This window comes from Anoplolepis gracilipes, chromosome 2, assembly GCF_047496725.1.
Source record: "Anoplolepis gracilipes chromosome 2, ASM4749672v1, whole genome shotgun sequence".
Lineage (NCBI taxonomy): Eukaryota > Metazoa > Arthropoda > Insecta > Hymenoptera > Formicidae > Anoplolepis > Anoplolepis gracilipes.
This window is the reverse complement of record NC_132971.1, coordinates 6,696,349-6,723,500: the sequence shown is the minus strand read 5'-3', so window position 1 is coordinate 6,723,500 and position 27,152 is coordinate 6,696,349. Positions and strand designations below refer to the sequence as shown.

The 27,152-nt window shown below is 41.4% G+C and overlaps 2 protein-coding genes across 5 annotated transcripts in view; one reads left to right on the top strand and one right to left on the bottom strand.

The window, feature by feature from the left end:
* LOC140676459 (uncharacterized) overlaps positions 1-9,489 on the bottom strand; it is a 70,179-nt gene extending 60,690 nt beyond the window's left edge. The window contains exons 1-4 of one of the 2 annotated variants that reach the window (XM_072911541.1): positions 9,322-9,489; positions 9,118-9,179; positions 7,617-7,997; positions 6,995-7,147 (exon numbers count right to left, since the gene is read on the bottom strand). In XM_072911541.1, the coding sequence (XP_072767642.1) occupies positions 6,995-7,147; positions 7,617-7,997; positions 9,118-9,179; positions 9,322-9,469 (744 nt within the window). In that variant the 5' untranslated portion in view covers positions 9,470-9,489. The remainder of the gene's footprint in view (positions 1-6,994; positions 7,148-7,616; positions 7,998-9,117; positions 9,180-9,321) is intronic. The other variant, XM_072911540.1, reaches the window with a different exon arrangement.
* Positions 9,460-27,152, top strand: part of LOC140676457 (homeobox protein caupolican) — a 65,921-nt gene continuing 48,228 nt past the window's right edge. Inside the window, exons 1-2 of one of the 3 annotated variants that reach the window (XM_072911534.1) lie at positions 9,460-9,597; positions 19,032-19,276. In XM_072911534.1, coding sequence (XP_072767635.1) covers positions 19,166-19,276 — 111 coding nt within the window. In that variant the 5' untranslated portion in view covers positions 9,460-9,597; positions 19,032-19,165. Of the gene's footprint in view, positions 9,598-14,171; positions 14,393-19,031; positions 19,277-27,152 lie in introns of those variants that run through there. The other 2 variants (XM_072911533.1, XM_072911537.1) reach the window with 2 other exon arrangements.

Below are 27,152 nucleotides of genomic sequence, written 5' to 3'. Positions count from 1 at the left end.
ACGCCGGTATTGCGTAATAGTTAGAGTACGATCATCGAGTAGATATTATTGTTGCGTATCGCGTGGCTAACGAGAAAATTAAAACACATTAAAAACAAAGTTTATACATTACGTATTTGTATACCGATCGACATTCAACGAGGCAAACTATCGATGCTTTTCTTACGCTAGAGAACATTTACAGACATTATATTAGGTATTAGGTATATCGTAAATGCCAAAAAGAATATGTTCGATTCGATGAAGAAGCGAGCAGTGTTGGCGTGGCTCTATTGTAGTCTTCCTCGAGGAAGGTCGAGCTTAGCTGCCTGCGCGGTTTCGTCCCCTAACGAGTTTATCGCATCCTCTTTAACGTTATTAACACGGGCTAACGAACTGGAAGCGCCGAGTCATCCAGGTTCTATACCGAACCACGATGGTTCCGGCCAGGTATACACACCTGTACACGCGTGTCTGATCTTTACAAGGGCATGTGTGTATGTGTACGCAAGCTTGTAAGTGCAGGGAGAGAGGCGGCGGATGGGTTACGTGTATAAGGTGGGATAAAGGTACGTATAGATACACAGCCTGGCCTGTCTGTGCGGCCCTGATACCCGAGTCTCTGGGCTAATTCCGAGGTGTAATCTACGGGTACCATCTCAATGGATTAGCATATAGATAGCGAGGATGGACTGACCGTATATATGCGTACCTAGGCCACGGGGAGAGAACGCGGGCATGTCCGTTTTGGTCCCGTGTCCTCTGTGCGTAAAGGGTTCAGGTGTTGCAGCTACGTCCTCGCGCAATTGCTAGGAATAAATTCCGAACGTCTCTTATGTACGGCCGTGTTAAAAAAGAAAAAAAAAATTGACGTCAATTAAGACCGATACAATGCAGCGATAATAAATAACAAGAGACTTCTAGCCGACGAGAAAATTGTTCTCCTGTTTTAAACATTACAAGCTCGTAAAAAAATAACGATATTGCTTTCAAGCTACGTAATAAATTTTTCCATTGATAATTTTAAAAATATTTATCGTATCCTTCAAGTTGTTTTCGAGTTACTCGCGCAATTCGGCCGATCGAAAAATGAGCAGACTCTGGTCGGACAGAAAGAAAGAGAGAAAAAGAGACGTGTCAGTTTTTTTTCTGTGGAGACTTCCGTCTTGGAGATCATCGGAGGATAAGAAGCATCATCGACGCTGATGGCAGCGGACGCTGAGTTACAAGAGGGGGCGGACGGGCCGCGGACCCGGGGCATTTCGCCCGAGGTGATTCGGTCGCGAGGTAATTTGTGCTCACAGCGGGGCTGAGCAAACACGCGCGGCGGGGGTGCCTCGAAAAATTAAATAACTCGATGACTGGTCACATTCTCGAACGCGCATACAGCGGCACATACAGCTCTCGGCAAGCGAACGTGCATATATACATACATACATGCACATACGTACGTCGACGGTGCCAAGATGTCCGCGCAGAGAAGGGCGCCTCTCTGCTGAATGACGTGGCCCTCTATTGTTCCTTCTCTCTCTTTCTCTCTACCTTCGTCTCCGCATCGCAAACGGTGCCCTCGGACGGAACTGGTCCCGGGGGAACACACCGTCGGGCCTTGTGCGGCCTAGAACGGTCCCAGGACTGTGCCCAGGGAGCCAGCGCCGGCCTCCCGCGGACTTATGAATACAAATAGCCGCTCACTGCGCGAGTCAGATCCCTGATAAGGTACGCTCCTGGCTTACCGTACCATCGCGCGGCATGAAGTACGAGCTTAGGACCTTGCAGAGCCCGTATGACCGTTTAACAGGCAGATTATCTTCGCGACGGAAGAGGATACGGATCGATCAGTACAGACCGCAAATTGATCTTTAATCAAAGGAACATTGAAATATCGCGGAGCCGCGCAAGTAATGCATAAGTTAAAGAACAAAATTTTAAAGAGATTTTATTTAGATAGAACGAAAAAAACGCATTTAACCGGATTGCATTCGCGTGCAGAGACAATAAGATATTTTTGGAAAGCAAAGTAAACACGAGTCATTTCTCCGAAGAAAATTGACAAGATTATTAGAATTATTTTTTTTTTCTATTATATTGAAAAAGTTGAAAAATTCAATTTTATACTTATTAAAGATTCCATAACTTGTAGGGAACGAAAAAATGCGAAAAAGAAAACGACCAGACGATAATTCAAAAATTTCAATCCCACGATTGGACCACCAGGGAGAATCTCATGACCCGGAAGGGCGGCGTCCTGTCCGTCGCTGCCGTGACAGTCACAATGAGTCAGTTTTCGGTATAGTCTGGGACTGTCACTACGGGAGACGAGACTCCCGCGGATGAATACCGGAGTGCTGCCATTCATCGAGAGGATGCCAGGCAACGAAGAAGGTAATCAACGAAGCTGATTTAGTATAAGCGTCTTGAAAAAAAAAATCTCATGTTATCCGCCGTGCGATCTTTTTCCAGAAGATGCGACGGTTGATGGATTAACCTAAGACCAGAAGCTCGAGTCGGTACGAAAACGTGATGGACGATAGGAATTATGAGAAAGCAACGAGTACAATCCATTGTAAACCGTTCGCCATTTCTCCTCTGTGCGTGCCTTTACGCCGTATAGCGGTATCTGTGTGCCCTACCTATTACCACATAAAGGCCCAAAGAATTCTGGCGGAAGTAGAAGGCGAGGCAGAGCGAGGCGTCGCAGCCGCTGAGCAAACAAATTTAATGTGCGTGCATAACGACACCAATTTAAATGATAATGCGCGCTGTGTGTGCCTTCAAGATTAACTCGTAATAGACTCGGAATAAATGTCGGCGGACCTGTTGGAGGTGTATCTAGTCGCCCCGCTACACGCGGGAACAGTGGGTGCTAACTACTCCTGTAGACAAGCTTGTTTATATTGGTACGCGCCGCGCGGCACGAAACTTAAGCGTGAATTTATATAATACGCATCTGGTGCCAAGAAAATTGGTGTCGCTGCCGGATCACGTCACAGTCCGCTTCTTTAAATCTCTCAACATCGTTATTAACGCGATGAATCATCGATCGCGCGCAACCCGCAATTATCCGACCGGTTATTAAATCATACCGGTGATATTTAATTATCGTTGGACGAGGTGTTGCGTCCGTACATATTAGCGCTGTGTCATAATTTACTCGATTATGCGCGAAATATTCGATAGCATTCTGGATAATCCTTTGCGCTATCCCTCTCGCAAATGACCGATTTTCTCGTGATTATGTAAACGCGCGCAAAAAAAAAAAAAAAAAAAAAAAAGAAAAAGTATTCATTGCAAAAGAGCAAAGACACCTCATCAGTTAGATCAATAAATTCCAACGGTAATGAACGGACTTATCTTACAGTCGCTTATCGACTTGGCACTCTTGCCCAAGTGGATTTGCCTAATTAAAGGAACAAGATGTAAACGATTTTATTTCCATCACGGTTCGTGCTATCTGCCGTCCACTTGGAACGAATAAATGGATTCCTCTGTATCGCTTTCTCTCTCTCTCTCTCATTTTCTCTCTTTCTCTGTCTTGTTCACAGAGTCTGTACAACGCGCTTAAACCACCACGACCAGGTGCACCTGTCAAGTGCTCTATGCCGTTAGTTTGATTAATGATAGAAATATTTCTTGAATAAACAACAAGTTACGCTTAAACTCGTTGAACAGATTGACATTCGGATATACTTGGAAATAGCAACAATTTAGATTTAACGTTGAAGATAACTCGCGACTGCGCGGGCAATCGCTTGGAAAATGATTATCTTCGTTGACCTTAATGTTAAAATTTTGAATTTAAACTACCGAGAGAAAAAATTTACGTAGGCATGCTCTCTAATGAATATGGAAATAATCCCTTGTCTTTCTTTTAATGGTTACATTAATATTAATATTCGAATTAATTTACTAATTTTATTAATATATTTTCGGTTGTTTAAGTTGATTTTAAAGAGAAATGAAAAATATTAAATACAAAGCTAATTAGAGAGAATGTAATCAACATCGATCAGGAGTCGACGAGTCTTCGGAAGTAAGCCGCACGAGAGTAAGTTTGCCCGCGGAGGTGTCTTGTCGAGATTGTCGCGAATAGAATCATGCAAGCTGTGCCCTCGCTTCACCTCACCTCGCTACGCCTCACCGCGTTCTGAACCTCTTTGCATATACATTCTGTAAGATTACTTTGTGCGGTTTACACCCTGCGAGCCCTCCTCTCGCCCTCCCCCTCCGGTAGCCTCCTTCAGCAGCACGCTGCGCTTCAGTCCTCGCCTCCTTTCGTTGCCGAGAGGCAAACCACCCTCCAAGTTTCATCCAAGGTCCCTAATGTATGCGGAACTATACGGCAGAAATTCCAAGTTCGGCACGGCCGTGTTAGGCGCCTTTACGATGAGTTTCCACTCCCTTCCTCTCCACCTTGTTCTCGCTCTTTGCCGCACGGAAAGGGACGAGGCTCGCTCGACAAGACTCGCCCTCCGTATAAGAGGCGAACACGCGTGATCCTAATTAGAACGCGTCCTCGAGGTGCCGAAGTAAAAGCGAGCTTCTTGTTAGGCGTCTCGACGCTAACGCCGTCGGCATCCACATATACACGCGAGCGTACAAGAATGGCGCACTTTCGACACTGGTGCTCCCGCAAAAGGACTCTTGTTCCACCTTACTTTGCCAATATTTCCAAATGAACTCGAGTCTTAACTTCCACGGTTCACAAGAATATTCGACGTGATGAGTAAAAAACAACAACCTCGAAAATATGAAATCTCTTATGCATGAAGCTTCCTATAATATCTCATTATTATTATTCTCGCGTCAGAGAGAAATAAAGTAAAAAGCTGGGAGGTTGAAACTGTGAGAATTCTTACATGTCGACAAGTAAAGTGTCTTGCCACCCGCGCTCTCTTCTATTTACATAGAAAAGAAGCTACCCCCGCCTTCGGAAAAGCAACACGCTTACAAACGGCCGCATTAGTCGCGTATTACATTCATGTAATACATTATATTTCGATGATTAAAATGCGTCTGTGGAAGCTCTTTTGAATATTAATAAGCACGAGGCGTATGACACGAATAAAAATTCTTAGATATATTTGCAAGTAGTTATAAAAACATAATTAAAAATTGTCATTAATTGTCTAAAATTTTACGTTCAAACATCTCTCTTTGCAACTCTGATCCTACCAATAGATTTTCCTGTCAATCATCGTGACCTGTCGCGCATTCAACGACTCGTAATCAGCCGTTCGAGGAAATATGACGGGAAACTATGCGAAACGCAACGACGTTGGTCGGCCAACGGCACGCGACACCACGTTAGACGAAACGGTCATTAGGGATGCAAGGGGCGTAATCACCCGGCTACGTTGCATAATAATTACCATAAAGAAAGCCCGACGAGAGAGATGGCGGCTCTCACCCACGGGCTTCCCAGGAGATTACAGGATGTCCGGAGGCGAGAGAGGATTCTCTCCCCTGGTCCGAAAACCCTTTCGGCGCTTACAAGCAATAAAAATTAACGGCCAGCCCGATCGAAGTCGTATATGAAAGTCCGGCCCGCCAGGACCGGACTTGTGGCGCGCGAGTAATACATAATTATCATGGGCCATTCAATGTATATACACGCGGCAATAAACAATTCCCCTTTGTTACGACAAGAGAGTCGTAAAAAAGAATGTGTCAAAATCTTTCGACGACCGTTAATGTTTTGTCCAATTTTTAATTCGCGGAGGTCGAGGCACAAACAGAATATTAAAGGCAGAATATTAAATATATTACAATTTTCTTATGATGACACGATTAATTTCTGACGTAAAAGTTAGCGCCATCTTTCATACCACAAAATGCGGCGAGAACATTCTATTAATAAAATTTTTTTAATAGATAATTATATCTAAAATGAGTATGAGATGTCCGGTTTCTTTAGAAATGAATTATACTGCAGCCACGCGGAAACAGCGAGTAATCTTGAACGAAGGAAGTACAGAACGGCCGCATCCTTCTTCCGTCGCGGAGAGTCTTAAACGATCGGCGCCTTTAATCGCGAGCCTCGATAAACATATCGAAATTATGATGGAGGATCGGGCCGCGTAAAAGGAACGAGCGGCAGGCACATCCTGCCGATGCCAGCTTTGTTGGTTCGCGGCGGAAAGGAACCAAAGATACTCCGCTCCTCTCTTCGAGATTTCGCGACCCCTTTCCTCCTCCACTTTTAATTTCTAGGCGCGGCTAATTATGATTTACGGCAACATCGGCGCAACATCCTGATCGCTACGCGAGATACCGCCCGCAGGATATTCAAATGCGATGAATATTGCTCGCCGCGATAAACAGCGCACGAACGACGAGAGAAACGAAGCTGGAGGAAAGGAGACCGAGAGAGGTTGCGAGAGGGAGCGCAAGTGAGAAAGAGAGAGGGAACCATCGCGAGAGCGCGTGTAAAGGATACGGAGAAAGGATTCCTAGTAGCCTACTCGGTATGCAAGATGGGCAGTCAGCCTTGTACACACCGCATCCTTCCTCCCGACCCCTCAAGGGATGTATGAGACATCCTCGCGCGTGGATCGCTCCGCGCCGAATCGCTCGTCCAGAGTATTTAAAGCCCGCCGGGATAATTCAATACGAAATCCCCCTCGTCCCCTTTTTACTCTTTGTGTCTCCGCGTGTGTTTGGAAAACATAAACGGCCGGCGATGTCACAACACGACGACCGCCATGATTTAACTCTCGCGAGGAAGCCGAGGTGTAACGACCGCTTTCGCCCGAAGGCGGTACATAATTGACCCCAAAAATGATTGAAGTGCAATAGACATTAACATCTTTCTATCTTTTCACCGGGATATTATCTTACTCTGTCTCGTAATTTTAAAATTATATTATATTATATTATATTGTATTAAAATAACATTATTTACATCAATATATATAGATCTTTCCTCGCCTTCCTCCGAAATTTATTATTTAAATCTGTATCGTTTACAACGCTTTAATTACAAGAGAAAAAATAATATAAAAAAATCTCTTACCTTATCGGCTCGTTTCCTAACGAGGTTAGTCGTGTCGTTTGGTCTGGCAGGAAGATCGGTTTCGCTGGCCATCCGATTGAAGCGTTGCATCCGCTCACGAACGCTGAGCTGCTCAGCAGAAGCGGAATTTGTCATCGTCACTGTTTCATCCTCCTGTAATTCAACAGTTTTGATTTTACAGAATAGTTCCGAGAATTTTAATTACAACTAATTTCTAAGTACATGCAATCACTAGACCAATGATAAATACATCCCAAAATATAATTAAAGAAATATAATCTTATAAATATAAATAAATTATATAAATAAATAATCTTGATAAAAACAATACTGAATTAATAAAATAGTAGAAATCACCTATATGTAAATTTTTACAAATTTTTTCTATAATATTTTAAATGTAATAAATTTACAGTTATTATCCATTAATTCCTTCAGTCTCAAATTTTCAATATTTACCAAAGCTATAGCTAGATATTTTATTATGCTACATTAAATATTGCTTCCGATATTACATAGATTACAATGAAAAGTAATTGTTATCATCGACATTTTCGCATTGCGCGATGATGACACCGATAGCAGTATCCGTTCAATAATCATTAATAAATAAAAATCTTACCTTTATGGCAGCTTCCGAGAAGCCACTCTTATTTCTGTCAACATTTTCTTTATTCTCCAACTTGAGTTTGTCCTGACTTTTGCGTCGCGGTGGAACAGGTGGTGACGATACCGATGCGCTAGACGCATCCGGATTATCATTTTTCTGGTCGTTTTCGCGTCCCGAGATTGGTGTCGTAGGCTCCTCGAAACTCGGTAGAGAATTATTCGACGACGGACTGAGGGGCGCAGGAGGTGGCGGCCGATAAGGCGGAGGTTCCCGCAGAGGAGAAACCGGAGTAGCTAGATCGGGAGAGGCAAGAGGAGATGCCACTGACTGAGGAGGTGAAAAGTCTAGGAAAGGTTGCCGATATTTCTTCTTGAGGACCAGGTACTTATCACCCTGTTAAAAAACATTCACTTGGAGAGCGCCGTCGTCTATGAATCAGTACTTGACATATATTAATTGATTAACTTCCCTGACTAAATTAGTTGATAACAAATAATTGTGATTATGAATTTAATCAATAAATAAAATATATTATTAAACAGTATTTAAATAATCCTTTGAATGTTAATGTTTAATCAATTATACAACATTAAAATCTTAATACATTATTTGAATATTGTTTAATAATACATTTCATTCATTAAATTAATCGCAATTATTATGTTATGTAATTAATTAATTTAGTCAAAGAAATTAATCGATTAATATATGCACAACACTGCTATGAATAATTTGACAGGAGCGATAGACTCGCATATACGTCATTATAAGTGTCTATTATTATTCTATTATTATATTATATTAATTTAAAAAGCCGAAAAAGCAAGAATGTCGAAAGATTAAGATAAAGATCTCTAATTTTCAATATTATATAATTTATCTAAGAAGTTTATTTTCTACATAAACTTTGTATAATTTTCTTACAAATCTGAGGTTTTCTCTCTTTATTTCTCGCATCAAAATTTAAATATATCTATCTCGTTTTATATCTAGAAAGTTTAACATTATCATTTTCTGGTTTGTGCGCGAAATCGATATTTCGAACGATATTAACGAAATAACAAAATTCCCAACATTATTCATACAGCACTGTAAATATTTTTATCGACATGCAAGACTGATATTTCAGTCAAAACACGTTCACCACGCGCGCATATATACATGCTCAAGCTCACTGAGAAGTTTGTTTATGCTTCTCCGAATACCATTATAAGCTCTCTCAATCCAGCTGTTTTTTGTAGATTATAAATCGCGGCAACAGGCAGATTCTCACGGTACAATGTTCTTTACGATCGATATAACACTATGATGTATAATTTAAGATCCGAATACGTCCATACGCAGGACGAATATATATAAACAACGAGAATAACAACGGGTGCGTGCGGAATTTTTCAACTGATCGCGCGCCCTCAGCTGATCGCGCGAGTAGAACCGGCAACGTCGCCATGCGCGCAACAAGTCGCTCCTGTCAAAAAAACGAAAGAGAATTGCAAGAATGCTTATAACCTACCTCCTCGTTTTTTATGGTGGCCAAGATGTTGACATATTCCTTGAAGCGATTCCTTGCCTCGACTGTAACGAAAATATATACGCTCAAGCTCAAGACTCGATCTGCGAACTATCGCATGTGTTTACATCGCAGATGCGAATGCCAGGCGACGCCTCGCGATGGGACAGTCACGAATACGCGTGTCAAGCCAGAAATTTAACCCACCTCGCGTCTCTGGGTCCGTCAGGAATCGCTTGAAATGCTTCACCAGATCGTGATTGCGCGCCGTGCCACCGTTTTCCAGCAAATAATTGCGAATCTCCTCGAGAGACAGCTCACCGGGCGTCGCCATGTTGAATGAACTAATCGACATCGACGATGCGTCAGAGCCACGTACGGCTAGCCGTGAAGCGGGTTTGGCCGGTCGGTAAAAGCTGTCGCTGCAATTATCACACCAAGAGTAAAGGAAACGCGCTGTTGTGAGTGCCGATTGACATTGAGGTAAGAAAAAATCGCGCTATATATGTTTATCGTGGTCTCGCTCTTAGAAAAATACAACGAATTTATACACCAGTGCAAGTGTACGTGCGATATGTTATAGTTCAAAGTATATCATAGTAAATATTTGCCTTTTAAATAATATATATGGTTTTGACTCGTATTCGAATCCTTCTCATTGTCAGCTAAACGCTAACCATTGATTGAATGATTAATAATAAGATTAAATAATTACTATAAAAAAATGTCTTACAAATTTCCATCCATTCATTCCATAATAAAACGCAGAATCATGTTGTGTATAAAAGGTTTCAAATTTACGAAGTAAATGCAAAGTTTTATATAGTAAATATGTAAATAAGAATACCTAAAGTGTTACGTTTCGTTAGTCTAGTAATACAATTGTGAGAGCACGCATCAGCAAATTTTTCCATGATGGAAAGATAAACGTATGTATAGTTGAGCAGTTCGACATCTTGAGTAAAGTTTAAATTTTCCCTTTATTGTTTTACATGAAGCGAAAAGTTTCCGAAATTATAACACGAGAATTCGTAGGCTAGATGAATTTGCATAATAAAATTATGATTGACTATGGAAGAAAAAGGAACACTTCACATAAAATATAAAATAACAAAAGAAACATATAAACCAAAATAACTTAAACAAATACTTTAATCATAGAAAAATTTGCACTATTCAAATAATAGTCAACTTTTGGTTGAGAAGAATGTATTGTATATATAGATGTATATATATATATATATATATATATATATATATATATATATATATATATATATATACTTTCTACTAAATCTACTTTCACGCGATTAATTATTTAATTATAATTAATTATCTACAACTATTTTATAATATTTATTTTATATGCTATTATACATTTGCAATAAACTTGCGTATATACAATATATATATATATATTATATATACATATATGCAAGTTTATTGCAAATGTATAATAACATATGAAATAAATATTATAAATAGTTGTAGATAATTAATTATAATTAAATAATTAATCGCGTGAAAGTAGCTAATCACTGCTTGTATAAGTATTATTTTTATTTTATTCTTATGAAAGTTTAGTGTGTTAATTGATACCAACATTCGCTAAAATCGTCGCTAAATGTATAGAATGTTATATATATTTGATAATCGCGAGAGTATCTATCGATGTTAATGTATTCGTCCGGATATTTTATTCATCTGCACAAATAAACGATCCTCAAAGCTTTCCAAAATGTTATTTTGTGAATTTTCCACGTTCGAACGATGCCGAGCTTTCGTTCGTCGACTGCTGGATTAAATACGCGTATTTTTAACGCGCCGATACATATTAAATGGAAACGATCGGGAGTGCATTTCAACACTTTCCGCCGTAAGCTCTTTACTGATCAAAATAGGATCAAAACGCATAACACGCTTCTCTTCGAGCGAAACTTTTTTTTTACGTTCAGGCAAAATTGTAATCTGTCCCTGCCACTGTTTGGCGCCGTCCGAAACACGCGCTTCTATATTTATTCAACGACCAATTAGTAACCAACGCGATAAATTCTGACTTAATTTACGAACGATCGTAATTTCCCATGTACTTTTTAAATTATTTTATAAAAGAAAATGAGAGGCGCAAAAAATCGCAAAAAGCTTTTGCGAGGTCCTTCTTGAGTTTTAAATGCATATTTAATCGTTGAGTATAAAAATCATTAATAAAAATAATGAAGAAAAATTCGCTGAATTACTACATTTTAATATACAGGGTGTCCGTTGTATACAATACATATTCATATTTCTTCAAAAAATAATAATCTTCTTCTTTAGCAAAATATAAAAAATGCATTTTTCAGATATCTAATTTTTTAATATGTTAATATTTTACTTTTAATATTTAGTATATTTATAGTTTTTTTATATTCTTCGTGGGAAAATTCTGCTAATTCCAATTAAATGTAATAGTTACTTTTTTACAATAAAACATTTGAAAAAATTGTATGCATTATTTTTTACTTGAAGAATAATTTTACTTGAGTTGACATAAAACAAGTTCCCTTATGATAGAAAAGTATGTTTTTTCGGGTCGAAAATAAATAAAATAAATATTATTGCTTATATTAAAATTAATGCTTGTATGTAATGTAACAACAAATGCACTATATTAACATATAATATTAAAAAATATGTTATTTTGAAAATGACGTTTTTTCGAATATGTTGAAAAAAAAGAAAGATACTATTTTTTGAGAAAGAATATTGGTCTGTACTTTTTATACATTAAACAAGACACCCTCTATAAATTCTGTAATCAGGGTATCTACTCAAATCTTATAAAAAATTCGCTGAAAATTCTGATATATAATATATGTGTATATATATGTATACGCAAGTTTATTGCAGATGTCTAATAATATATAAAATAAATATTATAAAATAGTTATAGATAATAGTTATAGATAATTAATTATAATTAATCGCGTGAAAGTAAATAATCACTGCTCGCATAAGTATCATTTTTATTTTATTCTTATGAAGGTTTAGTGTGTTAATTGATACTCCAATATTCGCTAAAATCGTCGATAAATGTGTAGAATGTTATATACATATATATATTTGATAATCGCGAGAGTATCTATCGATGTCTGAAAATTTCCAGATATTTTGGTTCAAAATTCCAAGTAAAAAGAATATTTTCAAGATTTTTTAATACATTTCTCTAAAACAAATATTTTTATCATATGCATTTTATAATGTTTTTCAAGACTATCGTAGAATTTTCAAGCACTTAAAATCTGATAAGAAATGCTAAAAAATCGTCAACAAAGTAAGACGCAGTAAACTTAACATCTCAATTTGTCTCGAGCTATTTTTTTTGTTCAATAATCAGAACTATTTGTTTAATTTGATCAAAAACTGAATCTTTAGAAAAATACTTTGTTAAAAATAAAGCCAAAACTCCACAATTAATGAGTTTCCACAAAATGACACGCCAGTTTTACATACATGGCTAATTGTTTACAAAATGAAAAGCAAAATTATTAAAAGAAAAGAATTTTCCAAAAAATTCCCTGAATCCTTAAAAAGAGGGATTTTCCAGGTATCTGGAAAAATCAGGGAAGTCTTATGGAATTTTTTAGGATTCAGGGAATTTTTTGGAAAATTCTTTTCTTTTAATAATTTTGCTTATATATATATATATATATATGCTGTATTATATACAAACACATTGTAGATATTATTATTATGCCTTGTTGTGTTTCACGCAGATATAATGATACGGCTAACATAAAATTAAATATCGCGATACATATTCACGCTCTCTTTCTGCCCTGCATATAAGGGGTTAAAAATTATTATAGCGTAAGTGTGTACATCATGGGTTCTCTCTCTCTCTCTCTCTCTCTCTCTCTCTCTCTCTCTCTCTCTCTCTCTCTCTCTCTCTCTCTCTCTCTCTCTCTCTCTCTCTCTCTCTCTCCCTCTCTCTCTCCCTCCCTCTCTTGTTAGCTGTACAATCACGCGCCTGTAACAGCGGCGATTCTTATTAACAATGCCTCATAATTAAGAAAACGACCTTACTAATCACCCTTGATGTGCAGAAATACACGTATAAAATTGAAGAAGGAGAGAGAGAAGGAGGGTAGAGCAAGAGTGCTAGAAGGGCGGGTATGCGTGCAGCACGCAGGTACGCGTATGTGTATCCGTGGACCGGAAGCGAGGCGGTACCTTTGTAATTAAACCCCCTTTATCGGCGATATTCTAATGAAACGACGAGTAATGATCGAGCGGGGCCCGCATTGGCGCGGCAACAGTCGCACGAACATCCTTCTTTCTACTCGGACATAAACACATCGCTATTTTTTCGCTTCTTTGTCATAATTTCAAAAAAAATGTATAAGCCTCAAACAATTAAACCTTTCACCATATACAGAAATTTTACGACACACGCATTCCGTGCAGATTTTATCTACTGTAAAATACTTCTGAAGAAAAATCTCGAGAACACAATTAAGAAAATATTGATCGTATACTGTATATAAATATAATATATGTATATAATTATATATATAAATTAGTTTTTCTGTATATTCTTTTTCTCTTGTTATACCTTTCTGTTTTCTTATTGCTAAGGAAAATAATAAGTATAATAATTGAAAAGTAATTAGAAAAATAATGTTTGCATTATTTTCTTATAAAAAGTAAAATTTATGATTAATATACAATGTTCTACATACATATATATTTGTATATGATTATATATGAGCAATTTTTTCCGAAGATTTTGTAATCTAATTACAAGCTTCACCTTTGAAAAACAAGACAAAATTATTCATGTGAATACATATTTCTCAATTATTTTCTTATAATATATAGCTGTTCTGTATAAACAGGCAGTGTATAAAAGAAAGAAAACATGTACGGCGACATATTCTATATATATAATTATATATATTTGCATATGTGTGAATACATATAAATATTTTTTCCAAATTTACACGAGTCTTAAGGAGTTAAAAGTTTTTTAATGGTACAGAATCGTCAATTGAAAAAATGACAAAAACTCGGAGCATAATTTCTTGAAGAACGTGCACGCGCGTGACCTTTCGTAGCGAATGACACGTTTCTTGCGCGATCAAGGGAGCTCGACACAATTCCGCAGACTCGGTAGGATTGATGCACGAGATTGGACGCGGGAGAGGCGAGTTATTTCCCGCCGACAAAATGCGCGCCGCCGGGGTCGAGGCGACTACGGCCGGGAACGAGGACAAAGGATCGCGTCGACGCCCCACTGGTAAGTGCATCTCCACCCGATATCATCTACCCGTGTTCTACCTGCGTTATGCTTATAATCCTGTGCATATGTAAGAGATGCGTGCGCCAGCCAGTCGCGCTTTATACGTCCGGCTCGCAAACTGCACGGAAACCCCGACGCGTGTGATCTATCGCTCGAGATTCCAAGAGGAAGAGCCGCGACAATTCCAGCTTCCCTTTTACATCCACGAATCGCCGTTCGTTTGCGTTTACGCGAGAAATAACGGGAAGCAAGCGGCAGCTCGAGGCCTCGTTTGCGCGCAATTTGTACGCCCTGAGGACATGGATCGAGATCCCGGTGGAATTCCGTAAGCGGATTCCAGACACGCGAAAGTGATATTTATATTTGTTCGTGCGAGAGCTGAATGACGATGATTGACGCGAGAGATACGTTGTACAGGGCGGAACGAAAAATTCGGCTCTTTCATCGAAAATTATACCTCGTTTCAATTCCCAGGTTTTACGACTATATTTTGCTTCACACGAGGGAATAAGCGACACGACGCGACAGAGACACGATCGCTCGCGCTCGCGATATATTCTTCGAAAGAAGAGTCCCGTTGAGCTACTTAACGGCAAGCAAGTTTGTGTAACTCGTGCACGAGAGATGTAAGCACGAGAGGAACAACAATACGGATGTAAACGTTGTATTTTTTACATGAGTCACTTTGTTTTCTCACAATGCAAACAAGATTTTTTTCCCCCCTCCCCCCCCCCGAAACGTCGAGAGGTCCTTGCCTCTTCGAGAACCCGCTCCGTTTAAATGCCGACGAGATTCTCCGAACGACGGCGCCGCCGACCTGCTTCTCTTTACTTTAGAAATTCGCATTCGATTATACATGCGAGGCAGCAGAAAGCTAAAAATATAAGTCACAATTAACAAATACAATAATAAACTTAAATTTCTAAATATGTTGATAAATAACTTTTGACGTTAAGTATAGACAAAGAGAACAAATTTCTCCGTCAGTGATCTTATAATTTGCAAACAAATCGCATTCGGATCGTCGCTTCTCATTCACAGACAGAGTGAATAAACGTCTGCGAGCACAAACAGTAAATTCACGCTGGACCCATGAACGGAAAACGGAGAGACTTATAGCGGCGCTCTATCGTTCCTCTCCGCCGTATAAAGCGACGATAGGGTCGCGGGGGCAATATATACGTCCGGCAGCGACGTATATATATTCGTCCGTAATTGGAGCGCGGCGCGTTCCGGTGAATCGGGGGCCGAGCGGTATAAAACGAACCGTATAAAGACCGTACTTTGGTCGGTTTTTGCGGCGCGGTTTTCAACCGCGTACCTCCGGTGGTCTCGTTAGACAGACGATGGGAGGTCCGGAAGAGATCCGCCGCTACGATTGCATTACACGTTCGCATTTATTTCACGTACGCGCGTCGCACAGGATTCCTCCAGCGAGGGATGATTGTATGATAGGTTCGAAAATAAAAAAAAAAAAAAAAAACGAACACTTGATATTGGCGATCTTTATTCGGATGAATGAGACGGTAGAACTGTCACTATCGTTGTATCGATGTAATTGTCAATTCTGTCAAATCTAGCATATATATACATACATAATTTGCAATCTCGTATTTTGACAATATAACACGCATCCCTGAAAAGATACTTAAAAAGAGAAATTATTATGTGGATGAGGAACGTTAAGGGCCCGCAGATGGGATGCAGCTGAGGACACAAATAATATCAGGAACGTAAGGCATTTCATCGGGTTCTGGTTCCTAATGAATCGAAAGGGGAAGACAGGAGGAGGGTATAAAAAGGCGAAGCCTCTTCTCTCGTTTTTCTCTGTTTTTCTCTCTCTTTCGCTCGCTGCTAAAAAAAGCAGTCGCGAAAGCTATCGGAGCGCACAATCTAGTCTACCACCGACTACCGTTTACCAGCCGGGCATTAGAAGTTGTCACAGGTGCTCGCCCGTATATACCACGCACGCACGCACGCACGCACGCACGCACGCACGCACGCAGGCACGCGAAGAAAACGGGCAAAGACACTCAAAGGGAGGGCCCTGTATGTATGTTTGGCTTTCCCACAGTTTTGCGTACGATTCCTTGCCTACTCCGCGGCCTCGCGCCGGCGTTTGCCGACGGACAGACGGAAGCCGTCGCGAACTTCAAAGATTCACGATCGGCGAGGGCGAAAGAGAGGAGAGACGGGAGGGAGAGCAACTCTCTCTCCTTCGAGTGGTATACGCATCGCATATTATCACGATGCCTGCCTAGCCGGGGTCGACATGTCCTCGTCGGCAGCGCGTGCACACAAAGTCGAGGACTTTGCCAACACTCCAACGGCAGCGAGTTTATCGTTGAGGACCGACGGTCAGAACAAAGTGCGGCGGTGCCTCGCAATCGGCGAGGCTAATGGCAATCTTGTTTTACGCTCGGCGACTGCTATGTTGTCGCGCGCGACAAAAATCGTTTGCACGTGAGCGAGATAACTTATTATTATAATATCTACCGAGACACGTGTGTGTGTGTGTGTGTGTGTGTGTGTGTATATATATATATATGTGTTGCAGATCAACAGTATCTAGGATGCATTTAATTTCTCTTTTGTTTCACGCGATGGAAAATTATAAATTTTTTGTTACAAAAAAGAATTATACATATCGTAATAATTTTTTTTTCTCTTTACATCTTGCACAATTGAATTGATTATTTTTTTAAAATAATCTTTATATTTGCGAAGAATCGCTAAAATTAATTCTCCCTCTCCCTCTCTCTCTCTCTCTCTCTCTCTCTCTCTCTCTCTCTCTCTCTCTCTCTCTTTGCACGACAATATTAATTGACTGACGTTTATTGAAAGCAAATTTCAACGATGTTATGAGCATACATTCCAGATAGCGTTTCGTTCCGCTGTAATTTCACGATAACCGATAATTGCAGCGTTCAAGCGGCTGTTCAAGATTCAATCACCAAGTAAAGTATCCATCCAATATACACGAGCGTTCGAACCGAACTGATAAATTACAAACGTTTATACGACTCGATCAATCATCGGGCAAGTCGCGCGTTGCATGGAACTGCATCGCGCGATGATAACGACTGACAAGTATTGAATATTAGTGACGTTTTAAGCGTGCGTCAGTCAGCGTCGAAACTAAACGGGGAGGGGGGATGGGGGAATTAAAATGCGAATAAAGTGTGCGCGGTAAAAAAAATGAAACGAAAAAAAAAGCGGTAGCTGAACAATCGTCGAGCTAAATCGATGGCTCGGACCTGCGAGGGATCCAAAGTACTATCAACGAATCGTGTTGCTGTCAGTAACGGAGGCATTAACGCATTCATATCGCATTCCGACCCCTTCGTTCGTTCGATTACATCCTGTACTCGTATCCGTGTACTCGTTTCTCTCCTTCTCTTCCCTCTCCCTCTTTTCGGTAGGTGTCTCGATACATTTTTTTTTGTTCATGAGACAACTGTGTAAAGTCGTACGTAAAATAATTTGCGATCGAAGCGGGATAGCAAGGAACAACCGTACGAATTATTATATACTTTGTTAAAGCACCCCTTTTTTTCTGCTGAAGCACTGGACATACTTTTCGCACACGCGTGTCGATGTTTAAACTAGATTACTCCGCGACCAGCTCATATAATTAATATACATATTTATCGTATCATGCATATTGAGATAAGTCAAAGGTTTTTCCAGAATTATTCTGCGTGATTACGCATGCAAATAAATTCTCACATCGACGAGAGGAGCTCGATCGAAGAGTGTACTTTTACCGCGATTCCAATATCCTCTCCTAATAATCCCCCGTCTTTTCTGGTATCTCGTCGAATTCCCGCGGTCGGTTGGCTCGTACGAGAGCTGGCGAAGGGTGCGCGGGGTTAAGCTGTACACACGGGTCGGGATATAAGTGAAATCGCAATAATTACCGGCGGCACGGATCACAAATCCCGCAATACGGTAGTTGGTAGGCGGGGATGGTCTACCAACAGGCGCATACAGGTATTATACGCAAGCTCTTTGTCGGGGGACCACGGAGGAGAGGTGGGGTACGGTTTATATTGGCGCCACCTCCTGCACGGTTAAGCGAGCGACTAGGGCAGACTTACGCCTTACACCTCTCTCGCTCCCTCTCACTCTGCATCCCACCCGCCGTCGTTCTCTCGCCCTCTCTTTCACATTCTCCATCCCTCTCGCGCCTCTATTCTCTTCTCCCCCCTCTCTATCACCGACCCTCTCTCGTCTCTCTTGCCGCGCGCGCTCTGATGCTGCACAACTCCCGCTCGCTGGGCTAACCCAACCTAACCCGCGGGCCAACTTCATTCCACGCCGACTGACCACCACCGACGGCCGTCGTCGTGTCCTCGACGCCGTCGTCGCCGTCGCCGTCGTTGTCGTTGTCGTTGTCGTTGTCGTTGTCGTTGTCGTTGTCGTCCGTCATACAACGCGGTCACGCGACACATCGACTTGGTCGTCGGCGAATCGGTGCGTTAGTTACGTACGCGCGTCTTTCTCGCATCCTTCTGTGTTTTCTTTTTCTTCTTTCTGCCGGTGGTGCATATCGGTCGCCTGGTGCGTCGAACAGATATTATTGTGACTGCGATATACGTGACTTGGATTCCAAGAGTGTGAATTGTGCTTATAGATTGTATCTCGCGTGCGTATCTCGGAGAAATTAAGAGGACGTGTCAAAGGGAAGAGACAGTGGTCACGACTTATTTTGTTCTCCCTCGGGAGGAGAACTCGTCTTTCGGAGGAAGAAGGGAAGAAGGAAGGATCATGGACATGTCCGAGGACTGTTGGGAGCACGTGGGACTGCTCCAGGAAGTCTCCGCCACGGAACCACCCCCGCCACCGCCCGTCCCCGATTTCCTAATCCATCAACCAGAGGTGAGTACCTAGTGTTTTCCAGAGTAATTGCGATTTGCGACAAAAGTAGAAAATCCAGCCTTACAAAGAATTTTGCGAGGAAGAAAAGCGCGGGAAAATCATATAGTATATAAATATAGTATTCTAGGTCGATTGATATGTTTTTTTTATTGTGACAAATTTTTCAGTCATTTTTTTTTTTTTACTTCTCAACAATGCGGAATTGATTTGCATAATGTGAGGAGCGCACGTTAAATTAAAGCCAAGAGAGCGCGCTAAATTCGCGGTGAAGGTAATTCAGGGTGGCCAAGAGAACGGGGTGCATATAATCATGTTTCTTACTTAAACACACACGAACCTCTGACATTTTCGGTACTTATACGAAATCTGTCATTTTACGCGCGAACTTGTTTTATTGGCAAACGCTTTGAGAGGAATCTGAGGCATAGCCGGAGGGTGTGCAAGCTTTTTTTATTATTTTTTTTTTTAATGAAATGCGCGCCGTCGAAGGGGATTCCGGTGTGGAAATCATTACCATAATGATACGGGAAGGCGCGCTGATTTTATTCCGTGAAAACGATCACTGCACGTACGTTACATATGAGGAACGTATATTTAATTACTCCGCTCATGGCGATCGTCTTCCTTGCTTAACTCTCTTAACATGCCAATTTATAATACGTCGTCATTATCGAACGCCATTTTGATTTGCTTTGATGATGGATCTTTAGTTTTTGCGACGATCGCCACATTATCCTACTTTGGCCGTTTAACGATTTAACGATTTAATGATGCGAGCATACTTATATTTCTTTAATGTTTTACTTGTCGGGAAAACAAGAGACGATATATTTATATAAAATTTAGAAAAAAAAAAAAACTTTCTTCAAGAACTTAATAAATGAAACTTTGTTGAAATAATCGCGTCTTTTCACGTCAGACGACTGTTCTCTTTTTAAAAATGTGTGAAATTATATCTTGAACACCCCGTATATCGGATTGTAATTAAGAGACGAAATTTACTCTCACGAGAAGCCGGAGCGATCGAACCGCGAGTTCGGCAACATTCCAATAGGCACCACCTCAGAAGAAGAAACACCTGGATAGTCGTAATGATTTCTCTGTTTGCTCAAGCCACAGTAAATTAGTAATAATCACACGGGACCACCTGTCATCGCTTCGATTGGTTTGGACCGGAGGATTTATATGTCATTATATACACGTTACCTGCGCGCGAAGGGACGAAACGAAGAGAGAACCGTCCTCAAAACGATCGGTGAACGAAGGGACCCCGGCTCGTTCCGTTTCAATTTCGTCGGGCCCTTGCATAACGAGCTCTTCTTCCTCCCCTCCTTCCTCTCTTTCTTACTATAGCGAGGCATCAAGACTCCACGGGGCATTGGTTACGGTGCCCTGTAATCATATTCGAAATTATAGGCATTTAGTCGAGCATGAATGAGCGGATAGGAAAGTTTAAGAAGAAGATATCGGTGGCATCGGCGCGTCAGAGGCGCGTGCAGGGCCCGGCCTTTGCTTCCTTTTGCACCCTCTTCCTCCTTCTCCCCTGGCGCCCCTTGCCTGTTCCATTCCGTTCGTCGCCGGTTTCTAAAGGCACCTGCACCTGCACTGCCTCGATCAGAGCCCAGATTCACCTCCGATATAGTCGCTCTACCAGTCGCATCCTTCCTTCCGCCATACGCATGCGTGTGCGTGTGTGTGCGTGTGCGTGTACACGCGTAAATCCCGAAACATGACCAGCGACTGTAATCCGTCATGCACGATAATAATAACTGCTGCATATATCGCGCACATCATCGTATATCGCTGTTCAGCAAAATCGGAACATCTAGAAAAGAATTTATCTTTATAGCAGCTTAGTTCCATATTTCATAACATTATGAAAATTTAATCTTCGATTCTGATAGAAGTCAATCGCGCAAATTTCGATTAATTTTATAAGAAATTTTCCCTCAATTGAAATTTCCATGTTACTAGGTATCATCTGTATATCTTTTCGTTTTATAAGTCGACGCAGAGTGACGATATATACTATGTCTTTTCGAAAAGACGAAAAGAAAAAACGATTCTGCTATTCTAACGTTAATGCAAAGTCTTACTGCAAAGTACTGACAATGAGAGAATCCAAGAGTTGTAGCACATACACATGTACATATACACTCGAACTATTATGCAGAGTGGCGTAGAAATGGGTATTTCTCACAATCGAAGAAAGGTGTAGAAAACTCGTGAGTAGAATTACGATGGCGTAAACGCGCTAATTTTATAATCGACGAAGGTGTTTCTCGATACTCTTTCTGGAGTTATGTCACAGAAACCCGATCGCGCAACCTGCTGTCTCGTTAAAACGAGAGATACGAGAGTGCGATGGCGCATCCTCGAGAGGAGCGTCGAGGGATTAAAGTAAGCGATCGGTCCAATTAAAATACGGCGGATGGGAGGGGGAAAGGGGAAGGGGAAGGGGAGGGAGGATTCTCCCTCGTGTCCAACACGTGACAAATGCGCGGCCGCCGCATCGTCCCAGCTGCGGCGCTGAAAAATGTCGGCGCGCCGAAATATAGGCTGCTAATCGAATCGCACCTGCGTCCCGAAAACCTGCGCTACCTCGTCTTAAAAGCTGGTTTAGCGGCGCGAGCGTCGGGCCCGGCTCACGTATAAGTTTCCCACGACGGGCGGGCCCTCTCTCTCTCTCTCTCTCTCTCTCTCGGGGCTTGTGTGGGAATATCTGGGCTTATTACTCGCGCGCGAGTAACGCGTTCGATCGACCGTCGATTTTCGTATTCCTTCAACGTGTATGCGTTGGCTCTCTTTCTCTTTTTCCGTCCATCCTTTTCCACGGGCCTCACATGACGCATCATAGGTTGGCGCAGCCCAAGCTTCGGGTCCCCAGTAGCTCTCGAAGGCGATACGCGGGCTCTCGTGCACGCGACATTCCATCGTGTTTGATGCCTCGCGCGTGCAGCTCAGGCCCCGTTCGCGGGCCGGGAACCGTGAATTCCTACATGAAATAAACACGAGACAAGTCGACTCGCAACGGGCACGTACGCGCTCCGCTCCGTGAGAAAATTCGGCCGATTCGACGCCGATAACGCGCGTCTCGCTTCCGAATTGCCCCGTTTTCTCCTGGCAACCCGCGAGGCCAAACGCAGCTCGAGAATAAGTCAGAATCAAACGCGACGGAGCGTGCGACTCACCCGGCACGTACGTGTCGGACGAGCCAGGGCGCAGTAGACACAGCCGTGAACGATTTGCGAAGCAATCGTATCCGAGGGGCTTTGTAAGAATTTTAATTCGAGACACAAGTATTAGACGATATAGGAGAGAAAAAGAGAGAGAGAGAAAGAGCGAGGGTGTGTGTGTGTGCGTGTGTCTTCTTCTCGCCGTTGCATGTAATTGATGTAAGTCGCGTGTTACACGACTAAATTCCTATGCCTGAATGCGTCTGGTGACGACACTGTCTGTTCGGATATTTTTATGTACTTAACTGCGCTCGTGTGCAATCGCTCAGACTATTAATTATACTTAGCGGAGGGGAAACGATATTTTTCGTGATCGACATATTGGCGATATTCGAAAAAAATTATTTACATACGATATAAGATGTATACATATTATTATATTACCACTGTTGTTATTTTCTTAGGACGCTCATTAATTTAGTATTAATGAATATTACTTCCGTGCTCGTATTAATTATATTCCATTATATGCTAAACGCACGCTCTCTCGTATATAAATATATTTACGTCGTTAATTTTATTCTAACGATGTGGTAATTTTCCCAGCCATGGAATACATTATTAAAATCTTACGCGATAAAATAAAAATACACGCAACGCACTCATTTATTAATTAGTTACGCGATGTCAAGTGATTATAGTATATTTTTCTTTCGTCTCTGTTTTCCAATCAATTTACAATCATATCTCTCTTGCACTATACTTTCCATTAGCCGATGTTATCTGTTCACGATTTAATATCGCACACGAGCAAGGAAGGGCTTTGTGTTATTTCATACAGCGAGAGGGAAAAAGAAGGGAGAGAGAGAGAGAGAGAGAGAGAGAGAGAGAGAGAGAGAGAGAAAGGGAGAGAGAGAGAGAGAGAAAGGGAGAGAGGGGAGAGAAAAGTGTCGCCCGACTGGCCTCTCGGCGGCCTCGTTCGATGACATCGCCTTTTCCGAGACGACTCGTTGCAAGGTTCACACGGCCAGGCATTTCGTACTTTAGTCGCACGCAGGATACGCACTTGTCGTGTAAGCACTTGTCGTCACCCTTCCCGCTCCCATCCCAAACGACGTCCGATTTCCGATCCGTCGCCATCTCCCCCTACGCCGTTATTCTCGCGACGCCGTTCGACCCGAAGGCTCGCTCGCTGAATGGGAGCTTCCTCCCGACACACGTGCGTCCCGCATCCACCGGACACGTGCAGCGTCGTCGTCGAGCACGACGAACCCACGAAGAACCCCATGGTTACGCTTACAGACCACGTCGACGCCCGTATTTTCTCTCCGTCCTGTCGCTCATCTCGAATACACAGCCGCAACAGCGATACATTAGGCAGGGGTGTGAATAATGATTGCTCGAGCTCGATACTTTTGTCGGAGACCCGGCGAGATCGAACAAACGGCCTGCATTATTCTATGTAATTTTGAACAAATGTCATTAAATTGACATTTAATACAAACAAGACAAACACTATGACTTGGTATCTTGAGAGTCTTAGCAATTTCGTTACTATATTCCATTCTCGATATCAAAGTGATGATCTTTAACATCACAATCCGCCTGTGCATCCTTTGAAAGAAGGAACCTTCTGGGAATTCGAAAACGTTTGAGGCGAGAAAAGCTCCCGTGCACGAGGCAGCGAAGAAAACAATCGACCACTTGTTGCTGAAAAGATTGTATCGAGCATTCGCTGGAGAGTCTTCGCAAAATTAAAAAGCGGCGTACATTCGAGAGCAACCGCCATGCTCCGTCAAAACCCGACGGCGAGGATCCGCTTGGTCGATGAAACGACTCGATATTTCAAGATGCGTTTCGTAACGGAAGTAATACTCGGCCTAAGAACAAGGATGCACCTTTGCCGTTGTAAGACGTGGGGAAAGAAAATTTTCTTTTGTGTCACTAGTAGACCGCGGCGGCTCTCTCTTTCCCTCTTTCTCTCTCTCTCTCTCTCTCTCTCTCTCTCTCTCTCTCTCTCTCTCTCGCTCTCACACACGAGAATAAATTCAACGGACCGAACAGAATCACCGCCCACACCGCTTTCGAATCACTTTAGCGCAGCACGCGATACCCCACTCGCAATAAAAATATATTTTCCGCGCCCTCATCGGACGGCACGGTCGACTTCATCTCGCTCGAAACTCATCCGTTTCCCTGATCGAAATGTTTTCACAAATGTATGTTATACATCTGGCTTAAATCTTTTTATATCACACTTATTGTTACTGATTGTTGCTTGTTTGACATAATAATTATATTAATAATTTCTATTGAAGATACCTGCGAGAAAAGTCTATATATAATCAGATATAAATATATATCTAAATAACACAGAAGAAAGGCACAAATAAGAATGAAACGTAGGGAATTGTGCCGCAAATAAATCCTCATTGTCAGATTTTTAAAAAGAAAAAGATATTTAATCGAAACGTTCTCTTATTTGTCTGTCTTCTATTTTATTGTGAGCTTTTGTGCGAAGAGTTTTATAATAAATATATATAATTTATATATAAAAAATACATCTATATATTTTCTTTCTCTTGTATAATTTTTGTCTGTAAAAAAAATAATAAGAATAATTGAAAATAATTAGATGAATAATTTGCGCATTGTTTTTTTAAATGAATGAAATTTGAAAAAGTGATAAAAAATTGCCCAGATATTATACAATCATATGTAAATTTATATATAATTATATATTTTTAAAAAATTTTTTAATTTTGTTTTTTTTAACAATGCGAAAACTATTCTTCTAATTATTTTTTTACTTATTCTATATTTTAATTAATTTCTTTAATTATATACAATTTAATTATACATACAATGTATATAAGAAATTGTATACATTGTATATATAAATAATTAAAGAAATACAATAGAAAATAAATATATATGGACATATTTTATATAAAATTGTTGAATATTTATATTTGATTATATATATAAACTTTTTGTCTTGAATATATATTTTGCGATTATTTGATAACAACGTAACGAGCTTCCTGGTTGACCAAGAATATCATCAATTGATAATATTAGTATCTATATACAATATATTCTCAGAAAGTAAGGGTGCTTTAGCCACTTTTTCAATCAGGGTTGCATTTTCGACTTCTGAATCCACCCCGAGGTCCACGGGGGGTAAAAACCGGCCGCGTGCGTTTTCAAAGCACGCACCCTTGGAGACGATGTTCTCGCCAAAAGTTTTCGCCCTCGATGTAAACGGCAAGTTGGCTTTCGCCGCCGGGAGAGGGAGGGGTTCCGTCCTAATTGAACGACCCTCGGTCGGCCGACACACTTCGCTATGAGGGTAGGTTTATCTCACGTTAAGAGCGCCAGAGTGGGTGAAGGAGCGCGTATATAAAGAACGACCTCGTCTTTATTATGACGACGATGTGTATATATACGCCTTTCGTCGTAAGCTCTCCTCTCCTCTCTTCTCTTTTCCTTCATAGTAGTAGTTGTTACCTTATTAGCCGGGAGGCATCGCACGCGTCTCGACGCAACAGTTCGTGGTCCAGCTTCTTCTTCAGTCTAGGCTACGCCATTGTGTCGAGCAAAGTATCTTCCGGCAGTAGTTAATTTTCCTGGAAAAGTTCTCGCGAGGTATCGTACACGATTCTATACGATGTACGAGTCTCCCGCGTGAGATTGTAGATGATGCGAGACAATGGACATTTGCACAAGAGTTCTCTAAATTGAAACGCGTAAAATATCTCGCGATAATTGTCTAAGACATTAATGCAAATTATAGAAATTCGAAATAAATTTTTCCGTCGACAATAACTTTAAAATTTATGTACATATATATATATATATACAAAGGAAGAAATTTTCTAATGTTATCCAAAAAATTTAGTGAAAAAAAATAAATGAGAGAGAAAGCGTGGTTAAAGTGCCTTCTCGAAGGGAGATCGGAAAAAGAGGAGCGGCGTTCGACACGAGGGAGGAGGTGTACCAATGAGTCGGATGGAAAACGACCCTCCGCTATATATATACCCGGGGGTTAGCCGCTCTTCCCGATTTCCTTCCACCCGGAGCGCAGCCACTTTCCCGCTTATTCAGCAATGATTCAATTCGGATGTGCTTTTTACGCCCGTCGCGGCGGCGGAGAAACCGGTGGGAGGTTACCGAGCCGTGCTTCGTAACCCCGCAAAGGGGAAACGAGAAAGGGGGATGAAAGGTAGACGGGCCAGGGGGAAGGGAGGGAACAATCGGGGAAAGAGAAGCGAAGAAGGGCCGCGCAAAGTTATCCCGCGCTGAAAACAGATTGCTCGGCATTCAGTCGTCGAGAGCGTTCCTTCTCGCTCTCACGGAAGGAAGGGAGAAAAACTACGAGTACAGGAGAGTCAACTAGCCGACAAGTCGTTCTTTTAATTCAGCTTACCGCGAAGTTCTTTTCCCGCCCGCTCCCTTATTCCGTCGGAATGAACAGGGCGCCGCCACCTGGCCGGATCCCTCGTCCGGTCCGATAAGGAAGTCGTGACGCGGCATCTTTGCGGTGTCATACACGAGTAAGGTCTTTACTAACGGCGGATTTTCCGTTAACTCGAGGAAAGCGCATATAACTTACGTACGTGATTCGATCTGACAAGCGTTTCGGACAAATCACCCAAGAATTCTCAGACGACGTTAATTGCGAAATGACGCAATATGTT